The 20,012-nt window shown below is 48.9% G+C and overlaps 2 protein-coding genes across 2 annotated transcripts; both read right to left on the bottom strand.

Moving 5' to 3' along the window:
* LOC117582354 (xylulose kinase) lies at positions 1 to 16,027 on the bottom strand. Its single transcript, XM_034270010.1, has 3 exons — positions 16,023 to 16,027; positions 10,309 to 10,315; positions 1 to 1,751 (listed from the first exon to the last, which is right to left on the bottom strand). The coding sequence occupies exon 3, from the start codon at positions 1,735 to 1,737 to the stop codon at positions 16 to 18; it is 1,722 nt and encodes a 573-aa protein (XP_034125901.1). The 5' UTR covers positions 1,738 to 1,751; positions 10,309 to 10,315; positions 16,023 to 16,027; the 3' UTR covers positions 1 to 15.
* LOC117582355 (gustatory and odorant receptor 21a) lies at positions 3,476 to 4,779 on the bottom strand. Its single transcript, XM_034270011.1, is given in 2 exon segments — positions 3,476 to 3,626; positions 3,628 to 4,779. Coding segments are annotated over 2 exon segments (1,212 nt in total). The 3' UTR covers positions 3,476 to 3,566.
* Positions 16,028 to 20,012: the final 3,985 nt, after the last annotated feature.

The following is a 20,012-nucleotide window of genomic DNA, read 5'->3' as shown; positions in this document are numbered from 1 at the left end:
GTTGTTGGACTCTTGTCACGTCTCCATGACTATGTGACTGTCGTGTATGGTGGTGCTGGCCGCCAGCAGCCGGCCCATGTTCATGCAGCGCACGATGAGCGGCGCATAGATGGCCTCACAGCCTGGCTGTGGCTGGGCCACGAGCCGCAGATCCCTGGGCAGCTGGCGGAAGAACTCGCCAAAGCTCTGCTTGGTCGGACGGCTCCTGCGGCAGTGGCGACAGCTGCAGCTGGCCTCGCGGTGCTCGTAGAAGGCGTAGCGCGCGCGATAGGCGCAGCCCAGGAGACACGCTCCGGGGCCAAGCTTCTCGTAGACGGGGGCATTGAAGACATCGGCCACGATCTGCAGAATGCTGCGATTACTCGAGTCAGGGCCCGCCATCACGATCATGGTCTTGGGGCCGAACTGGAAGCCCAAATCCTGCGCTATGGCGCGATGGTGCATCATCTGGCCCTCGATCAGAGCGCGCGCCTCCGTCTCTGGATGATCGAACTTCTCGATGCCGCGCAGCGCCTCTTTGGATCTGGCATTCAGGCGAGAGTCCCAACGCAGCGTGCCCTTGGCCTGCGGTATGAGCTCTCTCTCGACGAAGTGCAGCGCCACGTTGCCGCCGTTGCCCATGGGCGTGGAGTCGAGCATCGCATTGAAGCGTTCCCAGTCGCCGTCGACCAGCTCGTCGCAAAAGCCCTGCCGCACACCCGAACCGTTGCGAAAGCACAGCAGCCCGAGGTGCTCGTTGGGAATGGTGGGGTGACACAGCACGTGGCCCTCGTCCATTTTGTGACTCACTTCGCCCAGATGCAGCAGCATGGTGTCGCTGATGTCCAGCGAGAGCACCAGCAGATCCTTCTCCAGCAGCATGCCCACGTATCGTGAAGCGACAATGCCAATGGCCGGCACCACCATGCAGTCGGGCCGGAAGTTCCAGCGCTTCACGTAGTAGTCGGCCACGCGGCCCTGCAGCCGCGACGATGCGATGGGCTGCATCAGACGACGGCCCAGGCCGGGCGCACACGCCTCCAGGCACTTCTCGGACCACTTGCGGCGGTTAATGTCCAGCAGATTCATGCCCGAACCGTCGCAAAATTCAATTGAGGCCACGCCGCCCACCAGAAGCGAGGAGAGAAAGCTGCTCACCAGCGATATCCGCGGCGTGCGATCGTAGTGCTCCGGGCACTGCTGGTAGACCTTGCGTATCTGTGGCCCCGTGAACCGTGCATAGGCACGCGAGCCCGTGATGGCTGCCAGTTCAACAGTGCCGCCTAGCTGCTGCTCCATTTCGAAGGCCTGCGTGTGCGCCGATCCGTCCATCCAAAGGGGCGTGCGCGTCAGCTCGAAGGCTGCAGCGTTGAGCTGCTCGTGGAGCCGCAGTATCGGATTGAGATTGCACAAACGCCGCAGTCCAATGTCCGACCAGAAGACGCAGCCATGCTGCTGGCCCGCTCCCCCGATGGCCACCACCGAGTGCAGATCCGCGCCCTGCCCGCTGAGGCAGTTCAGCAGCATGTCCAACGCCTTGACCCACATGACGGGATTAGCGAGACTCTCGACGGGCTTCGCATCGGTGAGGACGCCACCCGATGTCTTGAACTCTGGCAGATCCACGTCGTAGTTGATTTTCGCCTCAAACGTGACCTTCATTTGCGCATCCAAAATCACGGCCTTGCAAAGCTGCGTGCCCAGCTGGATGCCCAGGTACGTGTTGCCGCTGTAGTCCTGCTTGCGTCGGTGGCACATTTTCCATAAAAAAACTGAGAATTTGGAATATAAATCAAATGTCAATACAAATATTTGACTGGCGCGCCTCAAAGATCTGCTCGTGTACTCCATGGCCACCAGGAATCCACAAATTATCCTCGACAAAACTGCAATGGGCTTAAGGTAGTTGTTTTGCGCATTTTAAGTAATTAGTTTGCTTTTTCCTCAAGCATTATTTCTACGCGCTTTGTTTTGTTTGTCATTAGTGATGATAGTTTGAGCCAATAGTCACGAAACTACGATAATGTGCTGAAAAGCGCAAAAATATAATGAGAGGTTCCGATTGATCGCAACTCTTTGCCATCACTATGCAAGCAAAGAACTGAGCAACTACGCATAATGTGTACCGCAATTCTTTTCTTTCTGTTTACATCTCTCGTTCCGTTTACAGCCGAATGCAAGACAGAGATAGCACTAGACGCAAGGGACCCACAACGATGCATTGGTGTCATAGCATTTAGCTTTGCAAATATTTTATGTAAGAGCTTATTTATTAAATTATAATTAAATCTCGAAATCCATGAAGTTAATTTTTTTGGGGGTGTATTTTTATCTTCCGAATTTAGCATTTTTGGTTTATTGTTGTTGCACCTTCTGTGGTTATTTGTAATGAATTTTATTGTTGCAAATGTGACAGTGGCTGGCCGTTCTCTTCACGTGCAGTAGCTCGTGTGAAGCACGTAAGGCAACCCTTTGACCACTCGATCGAGTCATTGTGATGCAAGCCGATCCAACGTGCCAGTGTTGCTCTCCTCCTGGCGCACTAGGCTGTCCCGATCCGCATGGAGCTTCCATCGATTGGCTCAAGATGGTCTAGGCTGCCGTTGTCTGAATTTCAATCGGTGTTATTAGCAATCTGCCTCATATTTTATTTGGAGACTTACCGGTGGGATGTGCATTTTGATAGCTTTGTTGCCCGAGTATATGTTATTTCTAATAAATCGCCTTCCAGCCATTGCGTTTTTTCCTCGTCTTTCTTTGCTTTTCGATAATCTCTCCAATTCTAAGACTATTTTTTCTGCTGTTTCGTGAATGAGTTTAATTATGCTGTGCTGCAAATTGGAAAATTTTTGAGTGTTCTTTTCTCGAGGCGAAAATTAGGCTGTAGTTTACTTGGATTGGAATTTTGACCGCAGTTGCGCTTTTGGAATTCCCACAAGAAAATTCTTGCACGAAAATGTTGCCATCTTTCGCCGAATTGTACATTTGAGCTGATTAAAGGAATGTTTATTAAAATTGTCTGTAAATTTTCTTGTTGCTTCAACTTTGACTATTTGTATACCTGGTACTCGAAGTCTCTAGGCGAGGAAGTGCCTGCAGAGGCAATAGCTTGCCAGTCGTGCTTCACACAATCTACTGCTCGTGATGAGAACGGCCAGCCACTGTCACATTTGCAACAACAAAATTTATGGAAAATAATCAAGGAGAAACGAACACTACAAAATACTGATTACAACTAAAATCAGAGTTGGAATTTTATGAATTGTGTCAAAACTTTTTAGACGGCAAATCGAATGGCCTACTAGATCGATGTGTTACTTTGCTTTACATGGAAGTATTTCCCAGCAACCACCACGAACCACATGGAAGTACTCAAACCCACTCAATTATGTTTCCCACTCTTCAGTGGCATTTTTTTTATTTGCTGCTTGAAAGTAAGTTTTTGCTGGGAGATCTCTATGCCGCCTGTGATTGTGTGCGCCGCTGCTCGGTGATCTTGAACTGCAGCAGCACCACCAGATACGTGGCCATAAATGTAATGTTGGTGGTGATGAGCTCCCGATTGATGTTGGCATAGCCATCGAGATTCATGATGGGCGGATTCTTGTTGATGGCCACCAGCAGCATCTCGACCTCCTTCTGCGTGGCCGCATCCACCGATGTCAGATTGATGTTGAGCAACTTGGTCTGAAAGTCCAGGCCCACCTTGCGCGAGGCGTAGTGCGCCTCATTGCAGATGATGTACAGCAGACCCATGCAGTAGAAGACGATGACGAAGAGGCCCACCTCCTTGTAGGTGGCGCCATGATCGAGGATCTCGCTGATGCTGCCGTAGGTGGCGATGATCGTGGTGAAGAAGATGACGAGGCAGTACATGCCGTACATGTTCGAGTAGGCACGTCCCAGCTGCTGCATCATGTGACTGAGATCCACCCACAAATGGCGATATTCCGTGAGCTTCTGGGCGGGCTTCTCCCCGCGAATGGTCGTCTGCAGTGCGTCGGACAGCGCTCGACTGGCGGTGCCAAAGGCATTGCAGTTGATGTACCACAGGCTGCAGAAGCAGTTCAGCATCGCAATGATGGGATAGTAGGCGAAGGTGTACCACAGCCGAAAGTCCGGCTGCAGGAAGTACTGCGAGAGATTGATGGCAATGCTGAGCACCCACGAGAAGATGCACAGCGACCAGGTCAGCGGATACAGATTGGGGAACACAATCGGGCTGCCCGTTGTCTTGAAGAACTTGTACTGATAGTTGGTCCACATATTCTTGAATATGGCCACCTGGGGCCCATGCCGCCAGCTGGCCACCGGCAGCAGAAAGTTCGTGAACAACAAACTGATGAAGATCACATTGTAGATGGCCTCGTCGAAGCGTTTGTCCGGGCTGGTCACGAACTTCTTGACACGCTCCCGCAGCACCAGCACCACCACCGTCGTCTGGCAGCTGTAGATGAAAATGGCCCACATGACCTGCTTGGAGCCCCAGGAGTAGCCCGTTCGCGGCAGATTCTTCACTGGCGGATTGCGATGGATGGGCATCACGCCCATGATCTGGAACAGCACCAGCAGACTCTTGGTGGTCTGATAGAAGGAATCGTGCTTGTCCAGCTCCAGCGGATCGTCCACCGTCTCCTGTTTGCGCACATAAACCTCATCCATGGCATCGCCGCGTGCCATGAGCTTCAGTTTCTCGCGGTAGCGCATCTCATCCTCGAGGAACTGCCGCTGATTCGGATTCAGCATGGGCGCCACCTTTGACGGTGGCGTCAAGCCGCGACTGACGGCCCAGAATGACATGATGAACGGTCGCTGGACAGCGGTTTGGTCAACGCTTTTATAGACCCCCAACCCGGGCTGACGGCAAGAGTCCTTGCTATTGACTTTCGATTGAAAGGCAAACACAAAGGAAACGCCCGGAGGCGTCGCCAACATTTTGCTTGCTTGCTTGCTTGCTTGCTTGCCTCTCCATTAAATATGCCCAAGACCCAGGATATGAGGCTTCGAGGGTCACAATCAACACATCAGGACACACACACAGCCCTGTCCGCCGAGCTGTTTGTTGTGGTCGTCCAGATGTGGGGTAAGCGTTTTGCTGACACCGCCAACGAATGGGTAAGACCCCGACCTACAGCAGAGGCAGGGCTGGGTGCTTGGGTGCCCGTCCAGAAGGTACATAAAATGCGCTTAATTTGCCGGAAATGAAAGTTTAACGATGTGTAAATGCTTACGAATGCCGATAGAGGCTCGCACTAATGACCAATAAAAATGTGCCACCCATGCCCCCATCGGGTGTCCTCTGTCCGTTGTCCGTTGTCCGTTGTCCTCTGTCCAGTAGTTTCTTGTATTTGGGCCTGACTTTTGATCTATTTCTGCCTCAGAGATATTAAAGGCCCAACAACATCAATGACTGGCTCTTAAGGCGCTTAAAGTCCCGAATCCAGCGGACAGTTTCATGGCAATGGCAATGACAGCGTCCCGTTTGGGATAAGCCTGAACTCTTGTCGGCAGGCAGCAAATCTGCCCTCGAGAATGCGAGGAATTTCGAACACATCCTTTTCCATGAGCAAGGCTGGAGCAAGCCAACTGTTGCCGACCTTTGGCAGCCTCTACCCAGCCGCTGTTCAGTGGCTGTTCATAGAGTTTTTGTCGTTGGGTGAAAACTCATTTTCATTGCACATAGTTTGGGGCGCAAAACTCTGTTCGTTTAATGCGAGAACTTTCAAGACAAACGACCAGGCGGGAGTGCATAAATAAAGTGTTTAGCTTGTTCTTTATGTCCCCCATCCTGCATCCTTTCTTGTGACATAATTGCAGCCAGCAAAGAGCTGGATAAAGGCAAGAGCTCGCATGTGGATGTGGAGCTATAAAAATCGCTGGCACTGCAGCATCCTTTGATGCGGCTTAAAGAGCCTGTGGAGCAGCCGGGGCCGGGATTTGCTTTTTACACGGGATTTTGATTCTGCTTTTGTGCAGTTCGTGCCGACTGCTGCTGATGCTGCTCCAACTGCTGCTCCCTCCCCTCCATTGGGTGTCACTGGCACAAAACGAACGATGAGTCTCCCTCGCTCATGGCCGCTGGCTGTCAGCCGCGTGGCGGCCTTGCAGCAGCACTGAACAAGTTACATTTCGATTTCCTTTTCGAATAAACCCAGTCCCAGGAGTCCCACACTTGCCACACTTGCCACACTCCCACTCTGGCGAGTCTCCCTACCATCCATCACAGCACAGACTACATAATGCAAGTGTCTTGTGCGAGATCTGTCGTGGCACAAAAAAGGAGGAACATGTGACGAAGATTCACTTCTTGCAAGGAAAACTTTTATTAATATCATGTTGGAGGGGCTTTGAAGTCAGCCAAAAGATGGTTTTTAGATTGGCTGCGAGGAGGAACAACCCAGGAAGAGGCTTCAAGGAGTAACTTCCTAGGAAGAGGCAGCCTCCGTGGTGCTGCTGGCTTCAGTGGTGCTGCTGCTGCCTGTTTCTGTGGTGCTTCCTGCTTCAGTGCTGCTGCTTGCCTCAGTCGTTGTGCTGTTGCCATTGCATGGTAGACCCCATTGTGGTCGTCGTCCTCCGCCCTGCTGGGCTGGACCCTGCGGTCTGCCTTGTGGTCTGCCCAATGCCTGTCCCTGTCCCTGTCCTCTCTGGTGACGCCTGCCCTGAGCAGCTGCCACAGCAACCAACGCAAAGAGCACAATCAAGATGTAGAAACGCATATTTCAGTGTTGTTTTCTGTGTTGTTTTCAAGTTCAAAGTGTAAGTGAGACTGTGATAAATTTCATTGCCAGTGGAGCTCTTTTATACCTTACCTTTGGCCAGCACAAGAAATCTTTTGCTCGGAGAACAGCTGCTGCTGGTGTGACGTTTAACAGTTCACATAAACGTCAGGTGTAATTTGGAAAGACCCCGCAGATAAACGGTGTCCGCAGACTTCTGACTGTCATTCATTTTGTTTGCTGCTTTTCATCTGCGTCATCGATGCCGCAGCTGCTGCTTGATATGTTTTCAATGGCTTTGGGGGGGAGCTCTCCGACTGACTCTCCCCCTCGTTCAGTTTCTGCTTTTCTGTTGATATTTATGTTTGACTATTTGTATGGTTGGGGGGGTTTTTCTAGCTAATGGAAACTATTCCATTCGATTCCCAGTTCTGGGCTGGCTGGCTGATTGAATTCCGGTTGGTGGTAAACCCATCAGGGCAGCCAGCGGATGCAATTTATGACTCTCTGTCCCTATCCCTCTCTGGTTGAAGGACCAATATATAAATGTTAATTTAATTTGCCTTCGTTCCATGCCATGGTCCAATGTAAATACACACTGAGAGAGTGGTAGAGAGAGATAGAAGTTTGGATTGCACTCTGGATAATGCAATTAAATATTAATCATGCGCCTGCGGCCAGCTTGCAGGATATGTAGGCATATGTTCAATGCATACTCATTGCATCCTGAATCCTGCATCCTGCATCCATAGTTACAGCACAGCATCGACAAATTAGCAAATTGAACATAAATTGACTAATTAGTGCTAAAAGCAAGTGGCCATAGCCCAATGTTTGCTCCAACAACAGAGCTCCTTCCACTGCAACTCCTGCTAGTCCTAGTCCTTCTCGTGAAAGGTAAATGCAGCGAGAAGGTGAGTCAAAGTGTGGGATATTTATTTAAATTATTTCAATTACAAAATATATTTGTTGTGTGAAAATTGCAAATTCTAAGTATGAGGAATTTATTAATCTACTCATTCAGTTCCACAAACTTATTTTTGTCTCATGCAAAATGCATTCAAAAATTGTCAGTTTGTCGCATAGTTTTATCGAGTGCAAAAATAAACTTTTCAGTAAAACTTTCAACCATTTCGATGATCGATGAAGGCAGCCAGAGAATGCAGAGAATGAGATGGAATGCGGTTGGTATTTGATGCAAAATTAATGTGCTTTATATATATATTGTTTACAGACCACAGAAGAGTGCCTTAGTTAGAGAATTTGTCTGTTTAATTGGCCTATCGTTACCTTCTGCTCGAATATACACTGCTATTGTCCTGTGTGTCCATTCAGAGCGACTCTGCAATGGTCGGACATAATGTTTGCAAGTGCGAAAAGTGTTCAAAACTAATTTCCCATTTTTTACTCTACCCCGCCGCACTACCCCTCCCTTGGGCCATGTCCCTCTTGTGTGGTAGCTGGAAATTAAAATGAAATTGAAATTTTCATTTGCATTGTACAATTTATCGCTTTAATGAGTGCTGGGAGCTGGTTGCTGGCTGTTGGATGCTGCAATGGCAATTAAAAAAATAATACAAACAAAAATCTGAACAACTGTGGAATCCCTCCGCCCTCCGCCCGTTCGTTCTTTTGTTCGTTCTCTGGCTGCCCATTCCCCTGCCCTCTTGCACTGCTTGTCCTCCTTCCAGCCCTCCTGCACTGCTTGCCCTGCCTACTGGCTCTATAATCCATGCCTGAATGCGTTTTCTCTATTTAATTTTCATCCGAGCTTAGCCCTGTGGCACCGGTCCCATCGGGCAAGATCTTCAAAATTTAATTAAAAAACGCTTTGCATATTTTTGCCTCGATTGATTTTTGGTTTTGCCACAGCCACTGCCACTGCCACTGCCACTGGCCCAGCCAAAGCTCTCTCAGAGCATCCATTCATTTATCCTATCTGCTGCACTCTCGAATTGAATGCCTCCCCTTCGGCATTGACAGTTTAATCAGCCGCATTGATAAGCGGACAGCTTCATTCATGCACATTTGGGGGAGGCGGACACTGTGACAAAGAGTCTCACTGGCCTGGCCTGGGCTGGGCTGGACGGAGATGCCTGAGCCTGAGCCTTGGATTGGATTGTGAGTCCTGGTAATTGAAAAGCATACAAGGCGCTGCTCGGTGCCTAGTGCATCAATTAGTAAAGCAAACGCAGCCACTCAGCCGTCAAAGACAAAAAGTAAACGATTCAAAGCTGCCAGTTCCGAGCTCTCAGCTCCAAACTTCCTCCTCCTGCTTCTGGCACTCTCCTACCTACTCCTGCCTCCTGCTGCAAGTGCATTTTATTAGTCGGCATTTGTCGCGTACTCTTCGCCCCCGTTCCCCACCAACTTTTTATCTCTCGGCAAACAGTTGGCGTCGCAATTGCCGCACAAAAGACACACAAAAAATGTTGGTGGGTAGGAAGTGATGCCATTGTCTGCACCCACCGCCCTGCTGCTCCACTTGCCATGCAAATACGAAGGGCATTAAAGGATTTCTCAACTGCCACAGTTCCCACTTGCACCACTTCCCCACTTGCGCCTTGCATTTCCCACTTTGCTATTTTCCATCCATTTGCCATCCATTTTTGCATTCTCCATTTGTTAGTATCGCTGTCTTTTTTATTGACTTTGCGCATTTAACTTTTAATTTTCACCATGTAAAAGGCAGAGAGAACAGAGTGAGAAAAGAGAGTCTGGCCAGCGGATAAAGAGATAGAGGAATAAATGGTTGCTGCTGCTGATGATGGAGAAACTGTTCTACCTTAAATGTGCTGAAAACGCTTTAAGCGTTTCATTCTGCAGGGGGGAAAGGGGGGATAAACACCTTCTTTAACCTTGTTTTCCGGCGTGAAATTATTTTCACACGAAGCTTTTTAGAATATTCCCTGCCAACGGCACATTCTCTCAACTGCTCATCCTCATTTCCATCCTTGTGGCTGTGGCCATAGAAATGGAGTGCCGTGTAAATATGGCAGCAATGGCTCCTCATTTTCACTTGGCACCGCACTGCTTCGCCTGCTTCCCCCTGGTCCTACTGCTTTACCTGCCATCCCCCTGCTTTACCAACTTGTCCTGCTTTATCTGCCATCCCCCTGCCTTACCTACTGCGAATGACACGAAGCGGCTTGTGCGCATTTTGGGGCTTAGCTTTTGTGCAGCCCACGAGGCGTTTACTTAAGCGTAGAGCCGCGTCTGCTCCTCCCCCCCGCTGCACTCACATTTTGTGCCGCTTAATCGGCAAAAAAAAAGCAGCGGCGGCAGGCAAAGAGCTGCATACTGCGCCGTGCTGCAAGTTGCATGCAATATTTATGATTATTTTTTGCAATTTCTCTCACTTCGATCGGTGCGAGCGGCCATGGGAAAATTTAATTTGCTGCCATTCTGCTGCTTAGCTGGGGTAGCGTGATGGAGGAACATGCTGCAGGATGTGTATTTTCCTTCAATTTGTGCAGCAAGTAAAATAAGTTAAAGGCGAAAGAGCTTTAGCAGGGGCAGAGGCACTTCCTGGCAGCGTATGGAACCGGAGTGTAACAACTAATTCCACCTAAGGATAATATGATTTCTATGCCAATGCTACGGAGACACAGACACAAGCTCTGCTTTTGCCATCTTCCAGCTTCAGAGATTACATTTACAGCGCTGAAACTTTCACAATTTCTCCATGTGTGTGTGAGTAGTTCTTTCTCTCTGTAAGTGTGTGTGTGCTTTTCATTTTTCAAAAGCGCGAATTTAGTCTGCCAACTCATGTGTGCGTGTGTGTGTGTGTGGCAGTCCCTCCATCTGCCCCGCTTCATGCTCCTTTGCTCTCCCTGATGAATGTGCGCCGCTTGGTTTATGTGTTTCACTAACCAATTTGCGCTCTGCGCTCGACGTGATTTACAGTTCCCCAGCGAGCTGTTTTGCTTGCCACATGGCAGCAGTACGTGGAGGAGTCTGTGTGTGGGTGGCAGTCAGACACTTGCCACTCGGCTTAACCCACGTAGGTCGCTGATCGAAAAACCCCAAAGCAGAGTACTTCACTCAAAGATGTTTATGGACAATCAAAAAGAAATTATTACAGCACAAAAGTAGCTCCAAGGTTGAGGCAGGCCACTCTGCTCGGTATCGGTAAGATTGCAGCTGCAATTGGGGGAAGTTCCTCGACTGGACTTGGGTCAAGGGCAGCACTTGGGATGTCCATAAAGCAGCTCCACATGCAGGTAGACTTTATTTGAATTACTTCCCCTTTGTTGAAACTCTCTGCCTCATTCTCTAACGATCTCTAAATTCTATGCTACACAAAATCACTGCCTACATTTGCCGCTCTTAGTTTTGGTTTCCCACTGCCCTTGGGCCCACATAGGGTTAAGGGTTAAGCCCAGAGTCCAGTCCTGCTCCTGCTGCCAGCGCTGGCTTTAAGCGTCTGCTGCCTGGCGATGCGGGGAATGCAAATCAATTGATCATTTCGCTGGCCAGCAGCTGCAATGGGAACTGCCTGCCCTTGCCCCTGCCCCTTGCTACTGCCAAACACACTTCAGTGCACTCGAAGTGGCCGCTTCGCCGAACATCAGCAGCAGCAGCAGCATCAGCAGAGTGAATGAAGACGACTTTGTGCTGCAACCGCATGGGGCAACAGCACCCCATCCAATGCCACTCTCTCGCTTTCCATTTAGCAGTTGCCGTTTGTCGCAAAATATTCAACGGAATGCTGGGATTGCTGGCTAAAACTCACATAATTAAACGATTTGCAGGCATTAGATGTGGTAGCTCGGGCAACTGCCAGCTCGGTACAAGACAGCAAATCCAATCCAGCAATCCCCTTTGGGGGCAGCATGTAATAAATTAACGCGCCATGAACTCCAGCATGGAGCACGGGGCATGCATCATAAATCATCTTTGAGTCTGTGCTAGAACATTGAGGTTTCGCCTTTGCCTCAGGCCTAATTATCACCACAAAAAGCAAAGACTGAGGGAAGTCTGGTCAAAGGCTTTGGCCAACGACTTTACCAACCGGAATGACGCTGCCAATGCCCGCCAGGACACTCTCGGACTCTAGGACTCTGCAGCAAAGCTAATCAGGGACAAACCAAACTTGGTGGAGCGGCAAAAATGTTTCTAAGAGCGAGCAAAATATAGCAGGAGTGCCGAAAATTGTGTGAGAGCAAATAGAAGGAGCCCCGAAATTGGTGGGGAAAAAAATAGCAGAAGCCCCGAAATGTTGTGGCAGTTTTCGTGGCGATTATCTCGTGTCCTTTGCTGTCGATGACTGAGACTCGAATTGGTGCGATTGGAGCCATGGGATGGATGATGCGTTGATGGCACCAGCAGCAGCAGCAGCAGCTCAATTATTTTTGCCTATTTATTTTGCCAGGCAGAATCTGCTCCACCTCCCCCTCTTCCTTTGTGCGCTTCGATTTTGGGTTTCGTTTTCGTTTCTGGTGTCGCTTTCTGTTTGCTTTTTGCGGCATTAAAGTGACGAAATTGTAGCTGAAATCTGTTTAAAGGCGAACCTCCCTCGACCCGATAGCCTGTACAAATTTGATTTTAATTGAATTTCTCATTTTCGGCGGGGCCTATTCAGCGCTCGGGAGAGGTGTGCCGGGGCATGGCAAATTCAATTTGCCGCTAAATGAGCTAAATGCGATTAAATTCGAGCAGACAGAACAGAACAGAACAGAACAGACCTTGCCCAGACGAGTCGAGAGTCGAGTGGAGGCTTCAACTAAATACATACGAAACCCCCTCCGCACAGTGGCAAGACCGAGCTTACGGCATGTGTAACATATGTCGAGAGGCAGAGCCAGAGCAGGGATGAGGCAGAGCCAATCTGGGGCCTAAATCAATACGATTGTTTTCGGCCTTATTGTCCACCAGTTGGGCAGTCGCAAAATGAGGAAAACAACAAGCTGACGGAGAGAGAAAGAGAAACCGAAACCCCAGACACAATTCATGGCTAAGAAACTGTGACAAAAAATCCCTGAACTGGGACTGCTCCTTGTCCTCTGCCTATTTCTGGTGCTTGTCCTGCCCTGACTTTGATCATCTGCAAAAGTTGTTGCTCGAAGTCAATGGATTTGCATTTGACCAACAGTCAACGACAACAAGTTGTTGTGCCACAAAGTCCTCGACTTGTACTTGGACTTGGACTTTGCTTTCGTTGTGTCTTTCCTTTTTCTTGGCCTTAAGTCTCTGCCAATTGCCGCAAAAGGACCAATGACAATATAACAAAATCTCAAACGAGCAGCCCGAGCGCAGCGGTCATTGTCAGCCAAAGAGTTAATAAAAACTTTGTCCGCTCCCCCACACTCATTGTTCTTCTGCGACTTGGCTTGGCTGTGTTTTATGGTGGCTGCCACAGTGTTGCAGCAGCATCAGCAGTTCTATCGCTTCAGCTGTTTGTTGGTTTTCCACTTTGGGGTTTGCAGCGACGAGGGGCAGGGGCTGCCTCGTGGCTTGTCTTGCGGCATTGCGTTTGCGTTTGTTGTGTGTTTTATTTGCATACAATTTGCCAGTTTATGGCTGTCAAGAGAGAGCCTGGCACTCGGCCAATGTGGCGCTGTGGCGCAGGGCCGGGCGCTGCTTTTTAGCCCGCATCCCGAGGCAACTGCTGCGCCTGCCTGCTGCTCCTGCTCCTGCCTTTCGTTTGCCTTCATCAAATATATGTTATTTGTATTTATTGATTTCCAAGTGAAAACATTATTGAGGTTGGCCCCACACACACACACACACACACACACACACACACACACACACACACGCACACACACACACACACACACACACACACACTTGCGTATCCCGAAAAAGCGACAGCGAAAGCAAAAGCAAATTTGTGTTGTTGTTGAAAATGTTGAACAACAAAAGGACTTCATTATTATTGCCTGGCATTATCAGTGTGCCAGTGTTTGTGTGTCACTGGGTGTGTGTGTGTGTGTGTGTGTGCCAGTCAGGCCATGTTGCTGCCTGATTAAATTGAATTTCATATGCAAAAGGTGAAACTCAATCAAGAAAACATAAAGGGCACACACACGGCCGGCCCAACATACTTGTACCTGTGTGTGTGTGTGTGTGTCTCGGCTTAACCAAAGCCAATGGCAAGGATTTTGCGGCTTTTGTGATATGTGATACGTGTTTCGCCCTTCCCGATCCCGCACAACCTTTGAGCTTGAAAATTAATAGCAAAATAACGAAAAATGTAAAATTGTGGCATTGGCCATGAGAAAATTGAATGACTTATCAGCTGGGCTAGTCAGGCTGCAGGACCAGTACTCAGTCGGAAGCAGAGAATGACTCGGGGTCGGCCTCCACCTCCACCTAAACCTCCACCTCTGGCTCTGGCTCAACTCCTCCTCGACTGTTAAAGTACTTAAAAGTAAGAGGCTTTGGCTGACTGGCTCTCTGCCTGGTTTGCTGGTTTTATGTTCATGACCCTGGCATAGGTGATAATTTCATTTGCTCAAATCAAAACCTGAGACTGGGCACGGCCCTGCCCTTTCCCCGCACACACACACTTTGGAGTTCTGCTACGCGAACCCGAGCCTCATATTGAGCTAATAAAATTTTAATGAAATTACGAGTACCGCCGCCGCTTCGACCCTTCGCATAATAATCACGGCAAACGTTCCGGGAGCCACCAGCAACAGCGCACAATTTTATGCCGCCTACGTGAGGGCACAGCCAAGGAGCCAAAAACCAGAGCGGAGTGTAGCCAAAAAGCGGAGCACAGCAGCCATGAAGTGGTGGCGCATAAAAGGAGCTATTAGCTGGCATATTTTTTTTCCATTTTCCTGACAATTTCCCTGCCATTGCCCTGCCAGTTTGCCGGCAACCCCTTCATAGGCCATTCGTGGCGTTGAGGACACGCACATTTTGCCCGACAATTCTGAGATGGGAAGCGGGAAGGTCTGCGTGTGTGTGGCATGTGGCAGGCTGTACGAGCGAGTGTGCATTAATGATGCATTGCATCTGCCAGCTTAAAACTGTTCGCTCCGCTTAATTACAGGTGATAGGCGGAGGCATGTGGCACGGCAAGAGGCAGCGGCAAACGGCACGCAGCAGTGTCTGTCTGTCGTTTGTTCTGTGTGACTTCTTGTCGCATAATTGCAAAGGAAACACAAGTTTTGATTAAAGTTCGCTCTCTCTCGCGAGTCGCGAGTCGCGAGTCGCGAGTCAGAGATGAGCCGAAAGGGCGCGGGGAGTCTTATCCCCCACCCGCTGACATCACGCATACGCCGCTTGAGCCGCAGTGAGAAAACTTTTGGCGCTGCAGTGACGTCTAATTAAAACTTATTTTTGCCAAGAACAAAGAGTAGGAGCAGGAGAATTTCCTTATTAAATTCTCCTGGCATGCCGCCGCCGCTGCCACTTCCTCCTGCAGCAGCAGCAGGAGGCTGTTTCTCTTCCTGTTGTTCTTGCAAGTTGTTGATGATGTTGCCGCCAATGGAAATATTTATCAAGTCATCGCGTTGCAGCTGCACGCTGCCTGATGCCGGATGCTTAGGGGCAAACAATACAGATTACGCATACGCCACAAGAGGCAAGCGGCAAGCGGCAAGCCTGCCTGACTGGCAACTTGGGTGCACGCGTGTCAAGTTGTGTTTTGCCCTAAAAAGTTAAATGAAGCGCGCTGCGGTGCACCTTGGGCGTAAACTTTGTCGCATGCATTTGAGCTCTTACCTTTGGTGCCGCCCCCACGTGTCCGCTCTAATTAAAATTTCCGCCAGCAGTGGCACATTAATGATGTTACGGTGGGCAGGAAATTGAGCAGAATTTAGTACTCAACGCTTTAATGTGCGGACAATATTTACGAGCGGGAGCAGCAAGCAGTCCAAGCAGGCAAAGCAGTCCAAGCAGTCCAAGCAGTCCAGTGCGCTGGTGGGGGGGTTGGACATCTAATGACCGCACGGCTCGTTTGCTTCATTTGCAGTGAAATGGATGCACAACCGCAAATCAAATACAGAAGCAGAGAGAGCGGTAGGACCTGCCTGTCCACTGCCATGTCCATTCACGAAATGTTCACCAGAAAATGTTTTGGCATTTGAACTCTACACTCTCTCTCTGTCTGTGTGTGTGTGTGTGTGTGTGTGTGTGTGTGTGTGTGTGGGTTGGGGGCTGCTATTGGGTTATTTGATCTCTGTTCCAGTTAGCACTTATTTTCGTTGGTTCCTTCACACAGCTACAACCAAACAACTTACGACAGAGCTGGACATGAATTTCTATCTTTGGATGGCTCTGCATATATCTCTGGGCATCTCTCTGGGCAACGCTGAGTATTTTTTTTGTTGGGCACGACAAGCCTTTGCCATTCCAGGGATTAGGCAAAACGAAAATGAGAATTTTTCGAAATCTGATCAGAGTGGCAAATGGCACATTTGGGTAGGACCAGCAATGGGTTTAAACGAATTTTGTGTTATTTTGTGGTTCATTAAATTCTCAAGCGCAAAATCAACGCCGTCGTGTCTCTCGCTCTCTCTGTCGTGTTCGAAGTTTGCATTTGCCGCACAGACACACATTCAGTCAATAAACTCTCTGAGCACAGGACACGTACTACCGAGTGCAGAGAATCTTGACTACAGTGGAGTCTTGCTGCTGAGCTGCTGCCTGTTCCATCAACAGTTTGTGGCAGCTTGTTGAAATTAATCATTTGGCTGCCAAGTCTGCGTCTGCGTCTGCTGTCGCTGTCTCCATTTCTCCACCTATCGCAATCAGTTGGCAGTCTTGCCTCGCCTCGACTTTTCTCTCTTCTGCTCAACAGTCGCCATGTTGCTACTTCCGCTTCCGCTTCTAGTTGACTGCCGCTCGTTCTTCTCCCCCCTGTGCATGTCTGTGCCCGTGCCCTTGCAGTGTGTCAACAACATTATGTTATTTCTACTCTCCTTCACCCTACATCGCTCTCTCCCTCTTTCGATGTGTGTTTGCTGCCATTCCATTCGTGTAATTTCCCATGGTAACTGAACATGTGAGTGCAGGCTACAGCAGCTCCCTCGCTCGCATGGAGCCACGAGCTTCGCCTCCTGCCACCTGTTTCCTCAGTTGTCGCGACAATAACCGCTTTCCTTCTTGAACACTCTGCCTGGATGAAGCTGCAGCTACTCTCCTCTCGTGCGTGTATTTGTTTACAGCTCAGTTATAATAAATTGCAATCATGACTTGAATGGCAACAGCTCAACCTGCTTTGCTTTGGTCTCTCTACCCACAGCTCTGATTTTATCTCTGAGAAAATTTGCATGAATTGAGGCTCCTCCATGCTCCATCCTCTCGTCGCGTCCTTGTGAAATTTTTCAATCAGTCGCTCACTCGTCTAGAAATCCGTTTTCCGCCACTCGTTTCCCATTTCCCCCAAACCCTAGCCATTCGCTTTTCTCAGGCGTGTTTCCTGTTCCACCTCCCACCTGTCCCAGCTCCCACCAAAGAGATAACCAATTAGAGCCGCCGCTTCGCACCTTTTCCAATCTCAATTAAAAGTGCGAATTTCCATCAGTGTGGAAAATGTTTAACGTGCATGTTTTTCCGCCTGATTAGACAGCATTGAAAGGCGGTTGAAGTTGGGGGCCGACACGAATGAATTTATGCACGGAACATATTTTGTCATTTTCAGTGCTGACAGCAGCCACGTACTGGTACACCGACTGCCAAAATAAGAGACACACCACGAAAAGTTGAAAGAAAAAATGCTACAGACACACAGGAAAGGAAGAAACTTTTTGGCCAACAATTTCCCATTTCAGCTTTCCTCTTGGTCGTGTTTCGTTCCCAACACCCTACTGTTGTGCTCTTTGGTTTTGCTCTGTTGCTCACTTTTTTGTACTCTTCCAGGAGGAGTTTTATGGGATTTTAATGAAATCAATTTGGCAAATCTTAAAATATTAATAAAATAATAAATTGAAATATTCATTGGATTTCAATTGTCGTTGTGCTTCAAATTGGATATACACATTTATAGGGAGCGCTCGTAATTATCGTGTTTTGGCACCGTATTAAATGCCGTTGATCAACGAAGCTTGATGCTCTCCTCTCTTAAAGTGTCGGCCGCTTTTGGTCTCTCTTGCTGTTAGTTGCTCTGTTATTTGTTTCGTTATTGGCTCTGTTAGCTCCGCAGACTCTGCTGTTATTGGCTCTGTTAGCTTTACAGAATCTGCTTCTATCTGTTTCTTCCCACTAAATCCCACATGTATCGAAGCTGCTGCTGGTCTCTTTCGCTGTTAATTACTCTGTTAGCTCCACAGACTCTGTTGCTCTCTGTCCAATTCCACATGTTTACCTGCAAATCTGCGTCTCTTTATCTGGCCCTTTTTGATTCCTATTCGCGATCTCTCTATTTGTTCTCTAATTTTCAAAGTGTATCTCCTGATTCGGTTCTTTGACCAAATCGGAGCATCATTCTTCTTGTTATGTGTTGCTGTTTTCGGTTCACTCGCTTCTTTTGAATTACAGGCATTGCATGGCAGGCAAATTTATTGGCAAATTGGGAGCACAGTGGTTTCCCTTCAGTTCGGTTCTCCAAGGAGAACCAAATGTGTGGGGGGGTGGACAGCAGCAAAGAGCGTGGTGCCCCCTTCCAACACACACACACACGTGCACATGGAACGGCAAGTTGAGTGTATTTTTTACAGCTTGCTTTTTGTTTATGTTGTTTTTATTGATTGAAAATAACTTAGTGCCGTTTTATGTGCCACCTCCTGAGAGGGGAGAGATACTGGATGGAAATAAACTGAAGCGCTTTATGCCATGAAAGGTAAGTAAAGTGCAGGTCTTTGTGCAGAATGAGAGAGTGCCGCCTCCTTGTGGGATTGCGATTGCCCTGGAGCATTGTTCACCGCCACAAACACACACACAAGTACACACACTCATCCTTTGTGTAAGAGGATGCTCATGATAATCCTGAATAATTAGAGGGAATTGGCACGAGGCTCCGGAGAGAGCAGGGACAGAGCGCGCAGAGAGTACATCAGGAGATGCTCACTTAATGCACTTTGGCATACGCGTAAATTGCCTTTGGAGCAGGCGCTAATTAAGGCAGCTTTTGCCTGGAGAGCCCTCCGGCTCGGGGGCTTTAATGAAGCCTTCTCCTCTGCATACTCGCACTCTCTCTCTGTGGAAACGAAACCCCAAACTGTCGACACACAATGGCAGCGAGACCCAACCTGTTGACCCGTCCGCCCATTTGTCAATGCCTCGAAACGAACACGTTTGTCCTCCCATTTTTATTCATTTCGTGGGCTCGAGCTCCTCTTCTCTTTTTTTTTTTGGGTTTCCTCTTGTTTCTTTTTGTTTTTGCCAGGGTCTTCCTCTTTGGCAGGCTGGACCATATTAATTAGCTTGATTAAAATTAATATTTGCGCAAGTTTTGCTACGCCACAAAATGTTGTCGTCAGCTGTTGGCATGCGGCAGTGAGTGGTCCACGGACTGCGGGCTCTGGCAAATATGTGCAATAAATAAACATTTCTTGCCCCCGATGCGTGACAGCCCCTGTGGCAAGGTACTCCACCTGTAATAAAGCAAATGTAAAGACAGGACTGCTCCATTTTATTGAGCGGAAGAAGCAGCAACCTGCGACCCTGCGACCCTGCGACACTCGTGGCAATCTGGCTGAGGCAACAACTGCTGGCAACTGGCAACAAAGTGCGACCGGGATAAATCTTGATGCGTCAGTCGTGATGGTGGAGGGGGGGAGTCAGGGCCAGAGCCAGAGTCTCACTGAATGAAGCCATGAGAAATGTTGTCGCATTCAGTGTCCCCACCTCCACAGCCCACATGGCTGTGTGAATGTCACCATCATCGTTGGTTGCCCCCCTGCTCCACTCTGTGTGTGCTCTCTGTGCTCATCTTCATCTTCCATCCATAGCCAAGGCCCACGCCAATCCCATTCCCCTTGCCATTTCGCAATTCCTTCTTGTCGTCGCTGTTTATTTGGCCGATTCCGTTTCATGTGCTTTTTGTTTTACGAGCATAAAGATAAATTCACACGCAGCTGCCAGTGCCATCGCCACGCAGGATGGAGCCAGGATTGCACACGTGAGTAAAGGGAGTGGGCGGAAGGTCAGGCCTGGACTACCCGCCGTAAACGTTTTCGGTCGTCCGATTTATTTATTTATTTATAGCAACAAATTGCAACGTCAACTTAATCACCGAACTCTATTAGTTGTGGGGTCGGCTCCTTTTTGTGCAGGATTTCGATTCCGCAGTTGCCGCAGTGTCTTTCGTTACGCTGGGCAGAACTCATTTCACGGACTCTGTACAAAGTCATTTCTTTTGGCCTCTGTGTGTGTTTGTGTCTGAATACGCATTTGTATCTGTATCTGTATCTGTGACTG

Source organism: Drosophila guanche, unplaced genomic scaffold (assembly GCF_900245975.1).
Source record: "Drosophila guanche unplaced genomic scaffold, DGUA_6, whole genome shotgun sequence".
NCBI classification, from domain to species: Eukaryota; Metazoa; Arthropoda; class Insecta; order Diptera; family Drosophilidae; genus Drosophila; species Drosophila guanche.
The sequence above is the reverse complement of the archived record's forward strand: the minus strand, read 5'-3'. Positions and strand labels throughout refer to the sequence as shown.